Source organism: Erythrolamprus reginae, chromosome 2 (genome assembly GCF_031021105.1).
Source record: "Erythrolamprus reginae isolate rEryReg1 chromosome 2, rEryReg1.hap1, whole genome shotgun sequence".
Taxonomy (NCBI): Eukaryota; Metazoa; Chordata; class Lepidosauria; order Squamata; family Dipsadidae; genus Erythrolamprus; species Erythrolamprus reginae.
The window spans coordinates 197379682-197400401 of NC_091951.1; the positions used below are offsets into that span (position 1 = coordinate 197379682).

At 38.1% G+C, this 20720-nt stretch overlaps 1 protein-coding gene across 1 annotated transcript in view; it reads right to left on the bottom strand.

Annotated features, from left to right (window-relative positions):
• Positions 1–2594: 2594 nt before the first annotated feature.
• PIN1 (peptidylprolyl cis/trans isomerase, NIMA-interacting 1) overlaps positions 2595–20720 on the bottom strand; it is a 41181-nt gene continuing 23055 nt past the window's right edge. The window contains exons 3-4 of the mRNA XM_070741059.1: positions 13830–13940; positions 2595–4085 (exon numbers count right to left, since the gene is read on the bottom strand). Of these exons, the coding sequence (XP_070597160.1) occupies positions 3976–4085; positions 13830–13940 (221 nt within the window). The 3' untranslated portion in view covers positions 2595–3975. The remainder of the gene's footprint in view (positions 4086–13829; positions 13941–20720) is intronic.

The following is a 20720-nucleotide window of genomic DNA, read 5'->3' on the forward strand; positions in this document are numbered from 1 at the left end:
TCCACAGTAACTGAATTTAAACATGCCTGGGATAAACATATATCCATCCTAAGATAAAATACAGAAAATAGTATAAGGGCAGACTAGATGGACCATGAGGTCTTTTTCTGCCGTCAGACTTCTATGTTTCTATGTCCTTGATGGCAAATTCTGAACATTCAGCATTGGAGGTTAATTCTTGATCATTAATAAGAAACAGAATGAGGTTCAACTGAAAAATACTTTGTAACATAGAAACATAGAAGTCTGACGGCAGAAAAAGACCTCCTGGTCCATCTAGTCTGCCCTTATACTATTTTCTGTATTTTATCTTATGATGGATATGTGTTTATCCCAGGCATGTTTAAATTCAGTTACTGTAGATTTGTACCACTTCAAACCATTGATCTCCCTAACCTATTACCATTTCCTCTTACCTGTATTAGTACCCATTCTTGCAATCCCAATGCATTTATGGGGTGTCAGAGGGAGGAAAGATGGCCTGGTCATTTTATTCAGTACAGAGATGTGGTACAGTACAGTGATCACAAATGTTTCTCCTTAATTGAAGGACTCTAGTCTTAGAAACTAGGGTTCTAAAGTAGCAAAAACTGTTTCTCATCTTTCAGAGCTGTTTCATAAAAGCGTATTATTTGAATTCTTATTTGGCATTCAGTGGGGATTGCTTGCATGGAAGTAAAAGAAACGTAGACACTTAACTTTGAAAACAATTTTATCCCACTGGATCACAAACTCCATCAAATTTCCAAAGATCACCCCTTCTAGAAATGAAGATACATTCATAACTCGCTTTTAAAGAATTTCTCATCTTTAAATCTGCCATTGTTTAATGAAAACTTAATTTTAGTTCTTTTCTCCTTTGATATTATTCTCACATTATGCTCATTTGGGATAATTTTTCTTTTCACTTTCTTCCCTTCCCCCATGTTTCTTGCTTGTCACCCTGCATTCTGGAGATTTATATTAAAAATAAAGAAATCAATGTGTTGCCATGGAGACACACTTTCATCCAATGCAACTATCTCATTTTCCCAATGAGTTTGACTGATGAAAGCAGAGGTGAAAATGATAATGGAAATATCCCATATTTTGAGCAACCATCCAGTGCCATAACACTACATTTATTTGTTTTGTGAGTGCCTTATACATGTTGCTAAACACAATGGTCATCTTGATGTAGTGAAAAGGCATGGCTTTACCTCTGACAAATTCACTTTGTGCCCTTAGGCAAAATACACATAGGCTTAATTGAGCCTGTAAAACGTGGCTAGTATTGACCCAGTACTAAAGTTTCAAGTGCCTCAACAATTAAGTCTTGTACATAGAACAAGCCCTTGCCTTGTAGTAAATAATCCAAACTATATTTCTCAGCAGAGGATATGGTAAGGTAAGATCCCTTTTGTTCTCACTGTAGAGTTTCAAGAAGTTCTCCTTCTTAAACATGTCTTCTCTTGAGGAATTTGATTCTCATGCCAATAGAGATTCACAAAAATTGACTTCCAGAAAAACATAGGGAGGGAGGGAGAGGGAGAGGGAGAGGAAGGAAAGGAAAGGAAGATTGAGAGATATTTTAAAATAACAGAATTTTTTTTAAAAGAAATTTTCTTTGTTACTACTACTGGTTATTTACTAGCAACACCACTTACATATGCAAGCCAAGTGGAAGTTTAGTACAGCTAATGACTTTCTTTAAAAAAAAAAAATCAGACTGCAAGCATAAAAAGGGATAAAATTAAAATGCTGCCACGCCTCCTTTCATGACATCAATACACCATTTCCAGTATTTCAGTTCATTAAAGTTTTTTTGTTTTGTTTTTTAAGTGTAGGCCCAGCCTCAGAAAAGGCTCTCTTTTCTGCTATAAAATAAATTCCACCAAGATAACTAGGCATACTTGGTCTTCCAAATTCATTTTGAATAAAGTAATCTTATAATGTAGAAGATACACAGAAAAAAGCATGGAAATCTTTGGAAATCATGAGCCAATTATATATTAGAAGCATTAAAATAAGACCTGGTCTAAAATCATTGGACATTAATAAAAAATATTTTCATTTAAAAGTAATTGTATTACAATTTTCAAAAATGTATCTTCCCCAAATAATAATAATAATAATAATAATCCTTTGGGTCAGAATTTGGGATAGAGAGATCTAAAACCAGTGTGATGGATATATCCAGTATTTTCCAACTACTATTTGAAACCTGCTCAAAACGTTTATTAAAAGGCACCCTTAGCTATGCCTATATAAAACTTTATGATGAGATATTACATGTCAATACTTATCCTTAATCTTTACTTCTCTTTTCCAATACTTTTCTCATCACGAGAAAAACATGTGACTTATCAAACTGAGAGGGATGAATGGGAACTAATCAGGTTTCTTTCCCAGCAGTGCTCAAAACAGATGATTTATCAAGGAATTTGAAGGGCAGAGTTTATGAAGGGGCATGTCCTTGATCTGTTGATTTGGCAAGTTATGGATCTGCACTTAAAAAAAACCTTGAATCCTATGTTCCATTTGACTGACCAGAAAGTACATTAAAATAATACACAATGACATTAAAAATAAAAGGAAATATCACAAAATCAAACTTTGATGTTGATAGTTGGCAGGGATTTATTTTTATTTTCTCACATAAGAGAACTGGAACACTCTCTGTACATATATATATACACAAAGCTTGTTTGCATCAGATCAAAAGCAGGGAACTTGGTGGGAATTGTATTGATTTTATATAGAGAAAAAAAGCAATGCAGAAAACAGAAAGAGTGACTTTACAGTGTTATCTTAAACCACAAATGGATAATGACCAGCTTCTGAACAAAAGAAAATAGAAAAGAAAACATGAAAACACAAACCAAAAAAACTGGAAGCCAATAACTAAATGGCCTTCCCTCGGGATAGTATTTTAGCATCAAGAACAACATACAAGAATGATTAACATGTCTAATGAAATTTTAGAGGGCTAAATAAACTTGGGGAGGGGCTGCACTGAAATAACGTAGAAGATAAATATCTGTCTGCCTCAAAAAGGCATCAGCAAGATTTAATTCAATGTGAATGCATTATGGTAATCAGCATATGGCGAATTTATACTTATATTACTGACAGCAGAGTCCGGTGTATGCTTAGGTGAGCACAGAAAATTCCTATCCAGACAACATCAAGTCCCTTTGCAATTTCCAAAACTCAAACCCTCACTGAAAGTTGGAAGCGAAGTCCAGTGGAATTTGCACATTATCATGAGGAATCTGTACTCCTGAATCTACAGTGATAAAGGGAGATCACAGGAGTGTTCTAGTTTTACATTCAAAACCAATTTATCAATGATTGGCCAAATTTAGAAATGAATGACACTGAATTGTATGTGAGAGAGATAAGAAATGGGGTGTCTTCTGAAAACAAGGATATATTGTGGCAAAGGAGATTTTTATTCTACTTAGACATTGAGAGCTAAACTCTGCCACCATCAGTGCAGCCCTATAATAAATAACTCTATGATAAGTTGGCTATAGAGGGAAAGCATTGAAGCATGACCCTGTAAGTATAGACATGTCTCCTGAATAGAAGAAATTGTCAATATTAAACTCAAGCAGCTAGGGATTTCCTTTTTTATTGTTGTTAAAAATATTGTCATTGTATCTATGCAAGATGCTACTGTCTCATTGTTTCAATTGTTTTCTGCCCCAGCTAACATGCATCAATACAGGTGGGGGAAAACATTTCTTCAACATGTCAAATAAGGTACTGAAATATGAACCAGAGATACACTGATGTGTGTTGCATATGCACACACTTATTGTTTATGTATGTGTATATATATATGTGTGTATATATACATGTGACATAAACAATAAGCTAGATATGAAGTTTGTTCTGGGATAGAGAGCGTACCAATGGTTGAAATAAAGGTTCTCTTGTTCCTTTTTTCCCCATCACCCTTTCTTTTCCAAATTCATGGTGCCAAAACACTCATTCTGTACGCAGAATTATATGGATCCCTGAATCTGTGAATACTGGTCCACTCATCTCACCAGTCCTCAGCGCAAAGGAGGCATCTTCAAAAGGTTTCTGCATTTGACCTGTCAGACAGAAAAGAATTTTGAAGTGAAAAGTGTAAAACTGACAGCCATATCAAGAATTAATTCCAAGCATGAACATCTAGAAGTAGCAAATGTTGCCCTCACTGGTTCTAGCTATACAGAAAAAAGCCAGAGGCAAGCCTATAAAAATAGTCCTTGATTTATACCCAATTGAATCCAAAATTTCCATTGCTAAACAAGGCAGTTAGTAAGTGAGTATTGGTCCATTTTACATCCTCTCGTCACAGTTAAGTGAATCACTACAGCTGTTAAGTTAGTAACACCATTGTTAAGTGAATCTGGCTTTCCCATTGACTTTGCTTGTCAGAAGTTTGAAAAAGATGATCACACGACCCCAGGATACTGCAATTGTCATAAATACATGTCAGCAGCCAAGTATCCAAAACTTGATCACGTAATCACGGGGATGTAGTAATGGTCATGGAGTGTGAAAAACAATCATAAGTTACTTTTCTTCCAGTATTGCTGTAATTTTGAATGTTTACTAAACAAATGGTTGTAAGTTAAGGACTACCTATAGTAGCTATGAGCACACAAAAATTTGTAATATAGGATTCTATATTTGTTGTTTGGACTTCTACTTCTTTATAGCCAGAGTCTAAATATTGAAAGACCTGTTAGATCAGGGCTGACACACTCAATTTCATTGAGGGCCACATCAGGGTTGTGTTTCACCTTGGGGGGCATGGCCAGATCAATGTCACTCTTGCTGGCACTTGTGGTGCCCTGATCGCTCTGCCAGTGAAAATGGACTCCTGAGCTCCATTTTTGGCTGCGATGGCATCCTATAACCCGCTGCCAGTTAATATGGCGCTCAGGGGGGCTCCATTTTTGCTGGCAGAGGCACCACAAGTCAGTCCTTTGCTGTTTCCAGAGCGGCCCCACGGGCTAGATTTAAACAACCCACATGCCTTGAGTTTGAAACCCCTGTATTAGATGATCTTACTGAAAAATATCATCCAAATATTAATTTTATTTGAGTGCTGGATACCATATATGCATTCTTCTTTCAGCTAGTGACCACTATTATAATGATAAAATGTTAGTTAAGGCTCCAGCTTTGTGCATACATTTTCTAATATTTGGAGCTCCTGGGATTAAAACAGTAGGCTGTCCCTTCCCTGACACATTCTCCATCGCACGTCCCCTGGAGATTGTCCACTATTTGAAATGCAGAGTAGGAGAGAAAATACATCACCACCTACAGGGTCAAATGTGATTGAACCAATGTTAATATCTAAAGCATGTGCATGTTTTGATTCCAGAAACCTGAATCACTCTTATCGTATCTTGTATGCACCACCTTTGCTGCTCAATTTACCATCATGATTCATTATCAGGGTGGGTCTTCATGGATACAACCAAGCAGCAGGGTGGCATGGATCACTTCAATGTATGTATGGGGAAGTTCCACTCTCCAATGCCCCCCCCCCCAAATATCAGATAATCTACAAAAATAAACTACATCAGAAAGGATTCTAGCCTAGTCTTGCTGTGCTGTGTCTAATTTCTAGCAGCAGAGATGTTCCTGTAGGCTGTGTTCAAAACATACTGCCAAGTTGTAATTTTAAAAAAAATAAAGGGAAAAGGCATGTTATAGGGAATAAATCATGTATATGAATCCTTGTCAGAATTTTTTTTTTTTTTTGCATTTTCTTTGCATGCTGCATACATTCCTGGTGGTTTGTGTGTCTGAGAGATTAGTAGAATTTATTATTTATTTGTGGCTGTCAATATATCTGCAACTTTTTATAATTATGGCTCTAAATTTCTTCCAGGGCTAATCATAATGGATTCAGCCCCTTATTTTCCCCAAAGTTTAGCTCATAAAATGACAAGGAGGGAAAACGAAAAGATTTAAAGTTATAATCCTGTTGGCAACAGAATTTTATAGAAAAAAAAGTCACACAAGTAAAATATTTCTCTTTTGAACTGGGCTTGGAAATGGAAGATATCCAAAACTGGAACATTTTTTTTAACAGAGACCAAAGCTTGTGAATATGAGTGCAAATGCATGCACATGCACATCAGTTCAATATTCTACATGCCACCATTGCAATCCTAGTTTTGCTCATTCTTGTACAACCGCAATATGGTCTGACCACAACAATGTACCGTATTTTTCAGTGTATAAGGTGCACCTTTTCCCCTCCCTAAAAGAGACTAATAATTAGGGTGTGTCTTATACTCTGAATGTAGCTCCCCCCCCCAGCCCTAACTAGCTGCTAACCATCTTCCCAGATCTTACCTTGCAGGCTCTTTCATTGTTTCTCTCTGTGAAGAATGTTTTCCAAGCCCTACGTCTTTGCAGGGTTTTTTTCCATTACTCTAACTTACTCCAAAGAAGTTTCTTTCCAGCCCTAACCAGATGCTAATGATGTTTCCAGATCTTACCTGCTTACAAGTTCTTTCATTGTTACTCTCTGCCAAGAATGTTTTCCAAACCCTGTCTTGGTAGGTCTTTTTTTCCCATTGCTTACTTGCTCCAGCCCTAACAGGTGTTAACAATGTTCCCAGCTCTTACCTGCTTGCAAGCTCTTTCATTGTTACTCTCTGTGAAGAAGAATGTTTTCTAAGCCCTAAGTCTTTGCAGGGTTTTTTCCATTGCTCTACTTGCTCCGACTGTTTCTTTCCAGGTGCTAATGAAGTTCCCAGCTCTTACTGGCTTGCAAGCTCTTTCATCTCTCAGAATAAAAAAAAAAATAAGCCCTTAACCAGGGGATAAAATAATGTGCTGAAGCTGACCAGACTAAGGATGCTAGCCAGATGAATATCTAGTAAGCAGATTCTTTTCCCTATTTTCCTCCTCAAAAACGAAGGTGCGTCTTATACTCTGGTGCGTCTTATACTCTGAAAAATGCAGTAATTCACTGCTATAGGATTTTTTTAAAAGAAAAAAAATGCAATATAGGTGAAATGATTAGTATAGCTACTGTTTATCATCCAAGACCTTCAGATCCTTCTTAAAATAATAGATGTTGCTCTTGATAGTTAATGTTTATGTGTAACTGGAAGGGAAAAAAAGAAGTCGCTTTAAAAAAATGAAGACTGGTTTAAAAATGCAGGATGCATTTTTGAATCACCACCACGAAAAAGCAAGAGAGTAATGAAATCATTCAAGTAAATTACTTAAATTGTTTCTCATTTCATAACTGAGTTCATAACTATTTGTAATTAAGTATTCAATTTTTTAAAATGCACATATTTCCAGAAGAATTTGGATACTAATTAACCACTGTAATAAGATATGCACCTTTGCCTTAAATAATTGGTTTTCTTCATGCAGCTATGTCGCACACGATAATTTATAACTTTTAAATAAATGTTGATTTGGATTTTATTCTCAACCCAAAAGTTCTTAATTTCTTAAATTATATTCTGAATGGGGGGGGGGGGATCCTCTCTGTTTCTTCTTCCAGAATTTAACAAAACAGAGGAAATCAATTGCTCTTGGTTTTTTAAAAGACTAAATGAGAATGCTTATGCTTTTTTCACACCTAAATAAACCCAGGTTTTGTAATTGTAGCAAACTATGGTTTAGTAATCCCATCAAAAGAGTAGAAGAAGACAGAAAGTGGTTATCACGGAAGAGCTGCTTGTGCTCCTAGTCCCATCTAGTGGACAATAAAATCCCAGCAGCCTTGCTACTGCATCTTTGAGTCTGGTCTCATCTAAACTCTCTCCTTCAGTAAGTCACTCAAGACCATAGCTGAAGTGACAGTTTCTAAATGAGACCCAACTACCAGTCACTGGCAGCCTGTGATTAATAGCTTTTTCATTACTTTGCAATCCAAAATGCCAATATTAGCAATCATCTTTTCTTCTGGGTAATATTTGATTCGGGAAGGAATTACTGCCTCTGAACAATAAGGCAGAATTTGTGAAGATAAAGGTCAATTTTTTAAAAATAGTATCTTTATGCAAACCAAGAACTTATTCCCAGGAATAAAAAAGCAAGTTTTTGACTGAAGTTAACGACTTCATTTTTCCCTCTTCCAGTTACACATAAACATTTTAACTATCAAGGGCAAAGTCTATTATTTTAAGAAGGAATTAAGGTCTTGGATGATAAACAGTAGCTCTGCTAATTATTTCCCCTATCTTGCAAATTCATATCCTGCATATTGATATGAATTTGTGTACTTATTTCTTTAAAATTTCTTTAAAAAAATCCTTGTGAGAATATTATTAAATGTTTTTCTCTAAATTAATTTTGCAATTACTGGTGGATTCTATCTGGAACCTTTGTTTTTGGACAACTGAAAGACCATTTATGTTCCAAATACTTCTCATCCTTGGAATACATAGAGATTTTTAGAAGCTCATCAAGACAAAAAACAAAACGTGCCACAAAATTGCTCCTAATACCAATAAAGCCTTCTTCAGGTCCTTTGCAAACCACCATAACCTCTACTAGACAACACATTGAACTGTGTGGAATATTCACATGTACTGAGGGTTACTGAACATTACCAGTATACATGTATTCAGATGGTAGTTTTTATAGAATTTACATGGAAAAAATGGATATGCTTTGGTGGATTGCTTAGTTTCATCTATCAAGTCTCCTGAGTTGGGATGTATCTGCTTGTTTTAAAAATATATGGTGCTATGTTTTTTATGACTGTAATATGACACACACACATATAATTTCTGATTTCTCTAAAGTTATGTATTTTATCTTGCTATAAACCAAGGTCACCCAGTAGAATGCAGCACTATCCAGCCCACTCAGACAGGGACTACCAAAACAATTAATTTGAATAAATTACCAGGGATGCGGGGGAAGAGGAGTACAGGAAGACAGAAGAAAAGTTAACCAGATGCTTTGGATGTGAAAATCCAGATCCGAACTACACTGTAATCACTTGGCTTTAAGTGTACTTTCACTAACCATGAGTTTAAGAGTCTTTCTTTTCTAATTGACCATGATGAAATGGCTGACACAAAGTCAGATGATAAGTAGCACAAAAAGCACAATGCCTATATTAAGAATACAAAGCTTTTCTTTTTGGAAATACTTTTAAGGTCACTCAGTATAATAATTTCAGATTTTTATTGATCAAGGTATTCAGATATGCTGACCTTTATACATGAGAAAAAACAATTATCAAGCTCTGACAATTTGATGAGTATTGATTGGAGGATATTTCTAGCATCTGGTGCAGACTATGAATTCATCCTAATTAATTAAATTAGTTAAACTAAATTATGCCATTATTTTCAAGTAGCTCATTTCAACAAGATGACTGGGTTAAATTGGTAGCAGATCTGGACAAAGTTTACTCTGCCAGGAGAAATGCCAACTGCAGAGAGAAACTGTGAGGCACATATTTTTCTCTCTGCAATTTCTGATCCAGTGGAGTCAGGGACTCAGGCCAACTAAACTAGCAGAATACAATACAACTAGGGTATTTTATTGTAGCTTCATGTATAATTCACATGTAATTAATTATTTTCATTACAAATTAAAAATATTTAAACAGTCTGTATATTATATGCATTGTGTTCATTAGAGTATACTCTCCTAATAGCATATATATATTTGCATTGCGATTCAAGAAAGTTGCACAAAAGAATTATCAACTATTAAGGGGAACACTGCCTTGTACCAGATATTTTGTGAGTAAGTCCAATGCAAGCTCTCACAATTCACAGTCCCAGCTCAAACCATTGCTGCCTCATAATTCTAGATGAAACCCTGTATTGTTTGATTCTGAATCTCTTCTAAAGAAATGATTTTTGTAGCAAATATTCAAGATGCAAACTTAATGAGTCTAGTGATAAAGATGCCCTATCAAAGAATTGATTATTCCCTCTCAATAGCTCCTTGATTATGCTTTGGCCATTGCAGCCAATTCCTTCAGAGTTCCCCTAATCATTTCTATATAGAAGCCATGTTATCATCCCATACTACCTTGCTTACAAACTGGTGACATCATGTATTTGAAATTTCCAGTTTCAAAGAAAAGGAGGTTTCTAGCTTTTAAAACAGCAGCTAGTGAAATTCAGAAGTTTAAGGCCGGATCAAGTTTGGCAAAATGGGAGAACTTCAGCATGTGAGATACAGGTTTTTTTTTTCCCTTCTCAAATGAGTAAAACAAGCAGAATAGATAATACAAAATAAATATGTTAAAATTAATTAGTAATTTAGTAAAATTCCAGTGTTCTTGGGAAACACTGCATATGAAACAAGTCAACATCTCAATACAGTGATCCCCCGTTTATTGCGTCCCCAACCATTGCGAACAGGGTACTTCGCTATTTTTCAACCCGGAAGTCAAAAATACCATCTACGCATGCGTGCCGGGCACGCATGCGTAGATGGCAGCGGCTTCCCTGGGTCTTCCCCCTCTTGCTGGCGTCAGCGAGGAGTTTCCCCACCGCCCACGCAAACTCCTCGCTGCCGCCCGCCCTTCGCCCGCCCACGCCGTTCATTCTCGCCGCTTTTGAGCTGAGTCCGGGAGCGAATTCGCTCCCAGACTCAGCTCAAAAGCGCCGATAGCAAGCGGCAAGGAACGGCTTGTCTCGGCGCTTTCGAGCTGTCAGCTCGAAAGCGCCGAGACAAGCCGTTCCTTGCCGCTTGCTATCGGCGGTTTTGAGCTGAGTCCGGAAGCGAATTCGCTTCCGGACTCAGCTCAAAACCGCCGATAGCAAGCGGCAAGGAACGGCTTGTCTCGGCGCTTTCGAGCTGAGTCCGGTCAGCTCGAAAGCGCCGAGACAAGCCGTTCCTTGCCGCTTGCTATCGGCGCTTTAGAGCTGAGTCCGGAAGCGAATTCGCTTCCGGACTCAGCTCAAAAGCGCCGAGAGCCAGCGCCCCCCGGACCCCCAACCCGGGTTTGGGGGGCTGCTAGGAAGCCCTCCATGCCGGCGGCAAACAGCCGCCCCGCCCCCAATCTTCGGCTCCTCGCTAGCGCTGTGGGAGTAAAAACACCGTCTGCACATGCGCAGACGGTGTTTTTACTTCCGCATCGCTACTTCGCGAAAACCCGCTCGTTGCGGGGGCTCCTGGAACGGAACCCTCGCAACGAGCGGGGGATCACTGTATATGAATCTGCTTCATATGTATCTCTATAAAAACATAGAAACATAGAAGACTGACGGCAGAAAAAGACCTCATGGTCCATCCAGTCTGCCCTTATACTATTTCCTGTGTTTTATCTTAGGATGGATATATGTTTATCCCAGGCATGTTTAAATTCAGTTACTGTGGATTTACCAACCACGTCTGCTGGAAGTTTGTTCCAAGGATCTACTACTCTTTCAGTGAAATAATATTTTCTCACGTTGCTTTTGATCTTTCCCCCAACTAACTTCAGATTGTGTCCCCTTGTTCTTGTGTTCACTTTCCTATTAAAAACACTTCCCTCCTCAACCTTATTTAACCCTTTAACATATTTAAATGTTTCGATCATGTCCCCCCTAGTAGAAATTTCTGGATCTCAGGCACTTTCTGATTGGCCTATTCCCAATAGCTGCTAGCAGCAACTTTTGTTCGCTGTCACTTGAGCTTCAACATCTTTTAATTTTCAAACAAAAAAAAATTACTTTATCATAAAAGCCCGGAGAGACAAAGCAACAGAAACATTGCTAGGTATTTTCTATTAACTTTTATTTTCAAATCAAACAGATATATCCAACGCTCAAGAGACTGATTGATAGATGAAATCTACTATTTTCCTATAAACTTTGTTTTCAAGCCTAAAGTACATATCTGATTTCAGTATTTTTAAGACAATGGCCCAGAAATGGATGCAATTGTCCTGGGTAGCATATCTAAGGGCAAAGACAGGTTATCCATAGCATTTCAAGGAGCATTATGCTGTGCCCAAGGCTAGGAAAACTAACCTAACATGAAGGAAACAATCTTCAGGTAGCAGACTGCTTAACAAGAAAGGATCTATTAATATAAATGTACGGTAGGAACTAGAGGGAAATAATAATAACAACAACAACAACAACAACAACAACAACAACAACAGAGTTGGAAGGGACCTTGGAGGTCTTCTAGTCCAACCCCCTGCTTAGGCAGAAAACCTTAACTACATCAGACAAATTATCATCTTATAAATAATGATTAAGCTGGGCTGACAGAGCAGGCAGAAAGGTTTATCATATGCAGGATGCATGCAAACAATGCAGCATCCTCACTTATTATGGTTTAGAATATTTTTACCACGTTTCCCTGAAAATAAGACTCTATCTTATATTTTTTGAACCCTGAAATAAGCGCTTGGTCTTATTTTCAGGGAGGTCTATTTTGGGGTGCATGGAGCAAGACGGGGTTCTTCTTGCCATTTTACCAGATCTCCAGCTCCGTCTCCCTAACCTTAACCAGAACAAATGGTCTTTGGGGGGGGGGGGGATTTTGAAGGTCAGTCTTATTTTCGGGAAAACGGGGCATTTAATGCTGCAATTATTTTGACCCAAGATGTATGATAAACTCCATTTCTCAAAGAAAATTTAACAAGGCACATAACATATTCGGCAACATCAAATAGTCCAAAAGGAGTCCTTGAGCAATGCAAAACAACATATTCACAGAATATGAATACACAAGTTACAGAGTTGGCAGCATTTGCAATAAGTCACCTATAAATAGATGTCACCAGATAAGGGGTACTCTATTTTGTGACAGTTGTTATAAAAGCAGTATTTCCAAAGGGAGGTAGACCATAGTTAAGCTTAATTGCGGCATTGTTAATTTAGCCAAAATTAGGAAATGCTGTTATCATCAACATAAAACTCTCAACAAGGTATCTCCTCTTAGGATCTTGAATTCTCTTCAACAGCTCTAAGCAGCATAACAGTCATATTTCAGCTACTTTTTTGGCCTATGTGGAATTTTAAATAGCCTACCTCCCCCCCTCCCCCATTTAATTATGTACGATTCTCAGAAACTGCCTTGACCAATCCCTGGTTTTCTTGGCAAGGTTTTTTAAAAAGTGGTTTGTCATTGCCTGGTTCCTCCAGCTGAGAGAGTCCAAAGCTATGTGGCTAAGTGCCTACGCGGAAACTAAAACTCAAGTCTCCCAGTGTCTAGCCTTATGCCTTAGCTGGCTCTCAGTTCACCTCTTAGAAGTCTCCTATTCCTATTTAGAAAATTTCTTCCTCTCAAAAAATAATCAGACCAAAAAGCTCAGCCATATCTCTTTTACCAATAGAGATTTCATAATGGAACTGCCTGAAGGTTGAGAGGCCAAGTTGTGGCTTTTGACTCCTCAAAAGTTGCCCATTCCAGGCTTATGGGTATTTTGATACACCCTGTCTCCTCTCTACATGTGTTGCTATATGTACTTTCATGTGTACTCACATTTTGTACAAGAAAAATAGTAAAAAAGTTGGTTCCTTCAATAAGGGCATATTTTCCGTAGCGCATTATCTGAGTAGTGAAAGGTATTATTAGGTACATAATCTGTGCAAGATGAACACAGAGTTATTTTCATAATATCCAGAACTTCTTCAAAAGAATGATCCCAAAATTAAGCTACGTTGAAGTATTAAAGAGAACATCCTACAGCAACCCAGACAACAGGGTTGTTCTGTATTCAAAAACATCAATTTACTCATTTTGCTTCTTCTTTAGCATACACTTCACCAAAAAGCAATTATTTCTTAAGGAGAGAAAAATTCAGTGTCCTTCCTTTTATAATCTTGATGGATATCCCCAACCTGCTCAGAAAGCAGGACTACAGGGCAGGCCCATATCATTGATTGACTCACCTCTTCCAAAAGTACCCAGGTCTCCCCCTGCCTTGGCTGAGCTGCAGTCACTGAACTGTGATGCTAAAGATTCAAAATCTTCCTCCCCAGATTTAATCTTCTGGATATAGCCTATGGAGAACAGGGAGTAAAGAAAAGAGTTGGGAATCAGAGGTCTGCTATGAAAAGAGAATATTTCTAATTACAAAGCTAGGATTATTTAAGAAGTTATTGTTAATCGTACATCTAGATAAATCACAGGATTTTCTTTTCATTTTTTAGGAAGATCCACAAAACCATCTTATTTTTTCTACAAAAAACAGTATTTCCATATAGAAAACTATGTATCATAAAACACAGACCTAACATTGCTTATTTTCTAGAATACTTGGTTTTTTTGTGGGGGGGTTTCCATATGGAAATTTGAAAGGTTGAGGAGAAGCATTATTTTATATTTGAAGTGGCTGAATCTGGAAAATTTTCACTGTGGATATCAATCGCCCTTCTAAACCATTCTCTTTCTGTTGCTTTGATGTACATATATTATCCTAAACTGTCTGCAATTGCAAGTTATTTATTCTTAAAATACACTATCCAAAACCTATTTCTTCTTATGTTGTTGTTTTTCCTAAAAACAAAAAAATCCCTCTGTACTGCAGTTCAATCTTCTCCTATTTCAGCTTCATCTTATCTGGTTTGGTTTTTGTAGGACAACTGTATTTTTTTAAAAAAAATAAAGCTGAAAAGCACCATATATTAAAGTTACCCATGCATGTCTAATCACTTTTCTATAAGCATGAATTGTTTTCTTATAGTGAACAGTAGTGAACAGTATTACCATTTATTGGGCAACAGAAGGAAGCCAAAGTAAGTGGGCCCCCATTTGCCAATTTTAGGGAGAAGTTGTAATCAGGAGAAGCTCTGTTGAGCATTCTCTCTTTCCAAATACAATCACTGTTAAACGATGTGAAAATGATCATAGATTTGACTGCACCCCCACCCACCCTCAGTTTTTCCTGTTTGGGGGACTAAACAGGGAGTCTTTTGTATAATTAAGTTGGCTCCCTGTGCAATTTGAAATCTGGAAAACCTTACTTGCATAATGATAAATTTAGGGGGAAAGGAACTTACCTCTTGTTTTGTGTTACAGCTAATTAGGTTTTATAAATATTAAATCTAAGTTCTTCCAGTTATGCTTTAAACTGTTCTCAAGTTACCTTTATAGCAATGTAATTTACCTTGATTTCATAAGAACTTTTTCTTTGATCATTCCCTTGCCTCCCTCCCTGATGAACACACTTGTGTATACTGCCATCTTGCCTCCCATATACCGGTAAATAAAAGCAAACTGCTTTGCAGTTTAGGAAACGTCTTTTCAAAAACGATAGGTTAATTGCAAAGCAGCAATTATTCATTCTTTGAGTTTTTTAAGCCTCCCTATTTGCCATACAGTATGTTCCTTTGGTTATTCAAAAATCACTTATATTTCCACATGGCTATTACGTTACTTGTAAAACACGTGCAAATATGTTCCATTATCTGTATCCTGTTCAAAGTGCTTATAAAGTGCTTTATAATTTTATCTTCATGCTAAGTTTGCAAACTTGGTTAGGCTGTTGAGAGTCTCAACGAGTCTTGAGGCTGAACTTGAGGGATTTGATTCTATGTCTTTCACATGCTATTAGTCTAATATGTAAGCCGTTTCAGTTATTATATTCTGATACATTCTGTTTCTCCAGTAGTCACTAACAGCCTTTCAAATAGGTCCCAATGAAGAAATGTGTAACCTCTCTTTACTACTGTTATATCAGGACAACAGTGGTTGTTTGAAGCTAAAAGAAAATATAAATGGAGACTCAAGAGAGGCTCAATAGAAATGTGGATGCTTACTTTGTATGCATCACAATTAAGGAACAGTCAGTGCTCAGCTCAACTCTACAACAATCTGCAGCTGCTGCTGTTCTTTGATATATTATCAGTTACATTTGCTGGAAACTGGGCAATTCTCCTTTTGTCCTTCAGAAGGATACAACTTTCAGAATTCACAGCCCGTATGACTAAATGTGGTCCTGGTACACCTGGAGAGGCTGCTCTAATCTTATCTATTTATAACAACAAAAACCTGCTTACATGGCAGCCCATTCAGGAGGAACTGTATGATAGAGGGTCCAGTTCTTCTTTAATGGCACTGCTTCGCATTACTGTGTTACTTGCAAAACAATTGAGCAGATGTTACCTACAGATGTACACTGAATAAATTTATGGAAGTATACTGAAAACCAAGATCAAATGTACTATTTCCTACAAAGACTTGCTAAGCATTCAAACAGGATTTTCCAACTGAGCACTCCAGAAATACATTCCTGATTTCTCTCCTGCAGTGAGACGTGTTTATGGAGATCAATAGCACCTGGATAGAAAGCAAATAGTACTTTGAATTCTCCAAGAACTGTTGATTTGGAAGGGATGGGAGGTAGTGGGTGACTATCAATTCACCTAAATAAAATGAGCTGCAACTTAAGTGTCCTCTACTGCAGAAAATGAGATCTAATTCTGAAGATTTTGTATTCTTGGATGGATTCTTTTTTCTTATGAGTATTTATAGAAATACAGATCATATATTTAGTGCGCCAATAAGTTACAAGATCCCATGTATGGCCGCTGTTCCACGTTGTTGGTTCTGGGGTAGGCCCATGATCAATTATGGTTATCCCTGAACTCATGAGCCACCTCTAATTCCAATCCTAAATAAGGCAGACTGAAGTCCCTCAAAATAGCTTTATTAGGCTAGACTAGCATTCAGAAACAGGAGCTGAAAGCCAGGGCTTCTGAAGATCTACTGGCAGGGTAATGTGGCTGAAATTGAGAAGCTATAATGTGGAACTCCTATAAACAATAATCCTGCATCCCCCAGAAGTGGCCAGCTCCAGTGTTGGGCTGCTGCCGGAACAGCTAATTGTGCGCAGCTCCACAGCTCTGGAGCGTGAGTGCGGGATTGAGCGCAATTTTGCTTCCCGCACCTGTGCAGATAGCAAAACCTCGCACAGGGACACACGTGCGGGCACATTTCACTGAGGTTTTTTTGCCTCCCTATGCAAGATTTTGCTACCTGCACAGGTGCGGAAAGCAAAATTGCACTTGATCCCACATTCATGTTCCAGAGCCGCAGAGCTGTGCACAATTAGCTGTTCCAACAGTGGTTGGCTTCTTTGTCTCCCACCATATCTCACCTTGCTTATCGCCATCATAATATTTTGGCCTCCCTCTGTCCCCCAACAGTAGCCCCATCCCCATGTTGTCATTTTCTCAGGTTCTTGGGTTAATGAATAACAGAATATAAATATCCAAGCCCTTAGTTCCCAAGATAAGAAACCAGCTACAGTTCAGTTCAGAGTTGGAAGAGACCTTGGAGGTCTTCTAGTTCAATCCCTGGGAGGAGCAGGCATTGGACAAGAGACTTTACCAACTCTCAAAAGTTTGTCAGGGCACCAAGTAGCCACCTCTTACTCTACGATACACCTGCACACATTAGCATAAACAGGCACCTCTCCGCTGCAGTACCACTAGCAGTCAGGGGGTCTCTTCCTTTTTAAACAGTCAATTCCTCTTCCAACACTCATCAAGAGGAGGAATTCATAGACACCCACTCACACCAATATACAGGGGCAGCCCTCCCTTGCTACTTCCATAGACTAGTAGAGACTCTCCTCCTGTCCAATCTCCCACCAAAGTCACCTCTGGTTTTCACTCAGAGAAAGGAGGAAAAAAATTAGGTGTTGGTTTGTTTTTTTTAAGGAATGGGCACTTTGTCTAACAGTGGCAAACCCACTGTTCAGGTCTCAGGCACTTCACCATTCAATGGAATGTAAAGAGACATCACAGCATTTGAATATCTTTTCATGGTTGCTCTACCCAGTGCTAACCTACATTTTTTGTGGAGGTCACTTTCCTGATGCCTTATTCTCTGACTAACTTGGCTGAAGTTCATCCATTAGAGAGATTACTTCCTCCCTCTTTGTCACAGCTACAAAGAACATAGACAACTCCTTTGCTTGTGGTAATTAATTTCTCTGCTAGAGGTTTCAGCAAGGCTAATTTAGTAATATTCTAAGATCACAATGCGGAGAACATTATCTTCAACACCTTATTTCTTGCTTCATGCAGGTTTTGGGATACCCTGGACTTCTGCCAGGATACAAATTGAACTTATCAAATTAAGCTATCCTCGGGCTATATAACTCAAGGAAAAGGAGAATAAATAATAATTTGGGGAAGGGGGAGAATGAAACAAATTCATAATTCAGCACTAAACCACTTGATTTCATTTCTTTCCCTCTAACAAGAAACAGAAAAAAAAAAATCAAAACTGCTGCAGTAGAGAACAAAAGATGGCAATAATTGCAAGTCCAGGCCTGCTCTCTTTCAAATGTTCTAGCTCCAAAGAAAAGCTTTCAGACTTAATCTACCTGCCTTGTAAAAAACCTTGGTGATGCACATAGCTTTGTTTCTAAACATTTTGTACCTATTTGACAAAGCTAGCAATATAAATGGCTCAACACAAACAGCAAAATATCTATTACATGAAGGACAGTCCTCAGCTTACTACTATAATTGAGGCCAAAGTCCTTTGTGTGATTGTGACGGTCATTAAATGGGACATGGGGGTGCCTCGGGGGATTGGGGAGGTTCTGAAGGCCTTGGACTGTTCACCACCAGACCCTGAAGGCCTCAGCCAGCTACAGGACCCACCACCTTGTGCAAAACGGCTGCAGGCTTGGAGGTCTCAGATGGCTACAGAGCCCAACTGCGCCCATAAATTGCTCCACTTACCTCTCATTTCCAGCCATTGCAAGGCACAGCCTTCCTACATAGGTCAGCTTGTGCAATTCTGCAAATAAATACTATTCTGTATAGGCTTCCCAAGTGGGGTGGACTGGTGAGTATTTCTGTTTCTGCCCATAGAAGGAGCTCAGCTTTGCTTTCTGCATGAAAAGGAATTTCTCTGGTGGGTGCAGAAAAGCAGTTTAAATCATGAAGATGTAAGTTTTTGTTTCTGTGCCCCACAGAAGGATGTGAGTTCTCCCCTGTACATGGAAAGGAACTCCTTCGGTGGGGTGCAGAAAAGGAGTCTAGATCTTCATGATTTAAGCTTCATTTCTGAACCCTGTGAAAGAATGCCAGCTGCCTTCAGCCAGCAGTTCCTCCAGCCAGTCCTAGAGACAAGAGAGAGTCATCTTGGCAGGCGGCAGCAGCTTGCAACCTTCCCTGCTGGTTTCCCCAGTGACTTTCTGGGGTAGCCAGCAGGAAAGATTACATGACCACAGAGCACTTGAGAACTGGTCATAAGTCAAGGACTCTCAGTAAGCAGAGAAGCATGCCTTACATCAAAACAAATCATGAGATACTCTAGCTGTTAATGGTATTCAGAAATCGCTCAAAATCTATTCAAAAGGGATCTTCCAGGAGCTCAAAACTGTGATTCATTTTGTTTCTATACAAATCAGATTTACAGGTGAATATTTTCTAACTGATTGTGCGCAATGGTAAATGCCAACAGAGGTCTTTCACAGCTTTTAAATGACTTGTTCACACGTATCTAAAGCATGTAAAAAAAAATTTTTTTTTATTTTATTAAACGTCTCTTAGCCCAGAGACAAGAACAAATAAAAACGCTCAGTAAATATACCATTAAAAATTATAGTATAAATCATGTTAACTGTGAGCAACCCCAAACAATCCTCCCAAATCTAGCAAATTAGGCAAGTGAACTCATAAAGGAATCTGGACAATCCCTTTAAACAATTTAACACATTCACAAAGCTTCTGTCAATTCCCTTACCTCACAATGGTATTTAACGAATACACAGCAATAACATAGTTAAAATCTACTAAACAAATACATGACAGGCAATGACGATACACCTGTCAAACTGATGGCTCCCAAAGGATCTATTTAAACAATTTTGAGCTATAATTATGTTCATTAGATATGATACCTCTCTTCTCAGAAATTCAATGAAGCTCAGCTGTTTGATTGCGACTGCAATACATTTTGTGAGTTTTTGTTGTTGTTTTTGTGTATAATTTTACTTGGTCGTTTTTAGAAGATAATAACAGGCTGCTCTCACTAACTCAACAGTATCCATCTTTCTCTAACAAGTCAAAGTACACATCACTTTTAAATAATTATATGCAAACTTCTATGACCTTTGCAGCAAATGGAATATTTCAAGGGCAGATGGAGGTTCTGGCAGAAAATGGATTTCCTTCCCTTCTGACCATAGTACTTTACATTTCAGAGAATTATAAAAAGAAGATAATAAAAGTGACAAATGCATACATTCCTAACTGGTTTTATCAACCCTGCAGCAGAAAAGTTGGATGAAACAACTTTTAATCACATCTTTCCTCCTGTCCTTAAATGACACCGAAGATTGTTCTAACACAAAAATTATCAGATGGGACTTTTGTCTCAGCGGCTATCAACTGATACTTTAATGCATTTTAAACAACACTTGAATATAAGAATTACATCTGGATCTCATATAAAACAAGATTAAAATGTCTCTCTCTATAACCTTATCAGATGATGGAGGCCATTTATTGCTATGCAGCAACAACTGTTCATTTACTTGGTATTCTATCTGAAAAAAGATAAAGTGCAGAAAAAAAGCTGGTCTGAGAATTTCTACTTGAAAATGCAGTTCTGGGACTTTGATTTGCACATAAAAGATTTTGTAGCTCCCGCGCTAGTGACCTCAAGTTATCAAGTTTGCTCAGTTTCAAGAAAATATTGACAAAAATGTCCACCCTGTATCAATGTTCCCTCTAATTTTTTTTCGGTGTGGGCGGAAAAGTATAGTGTCTGAGCGACAGTCCCTTTGGGACTGGGCGGCATAGAAGTATAAGTAA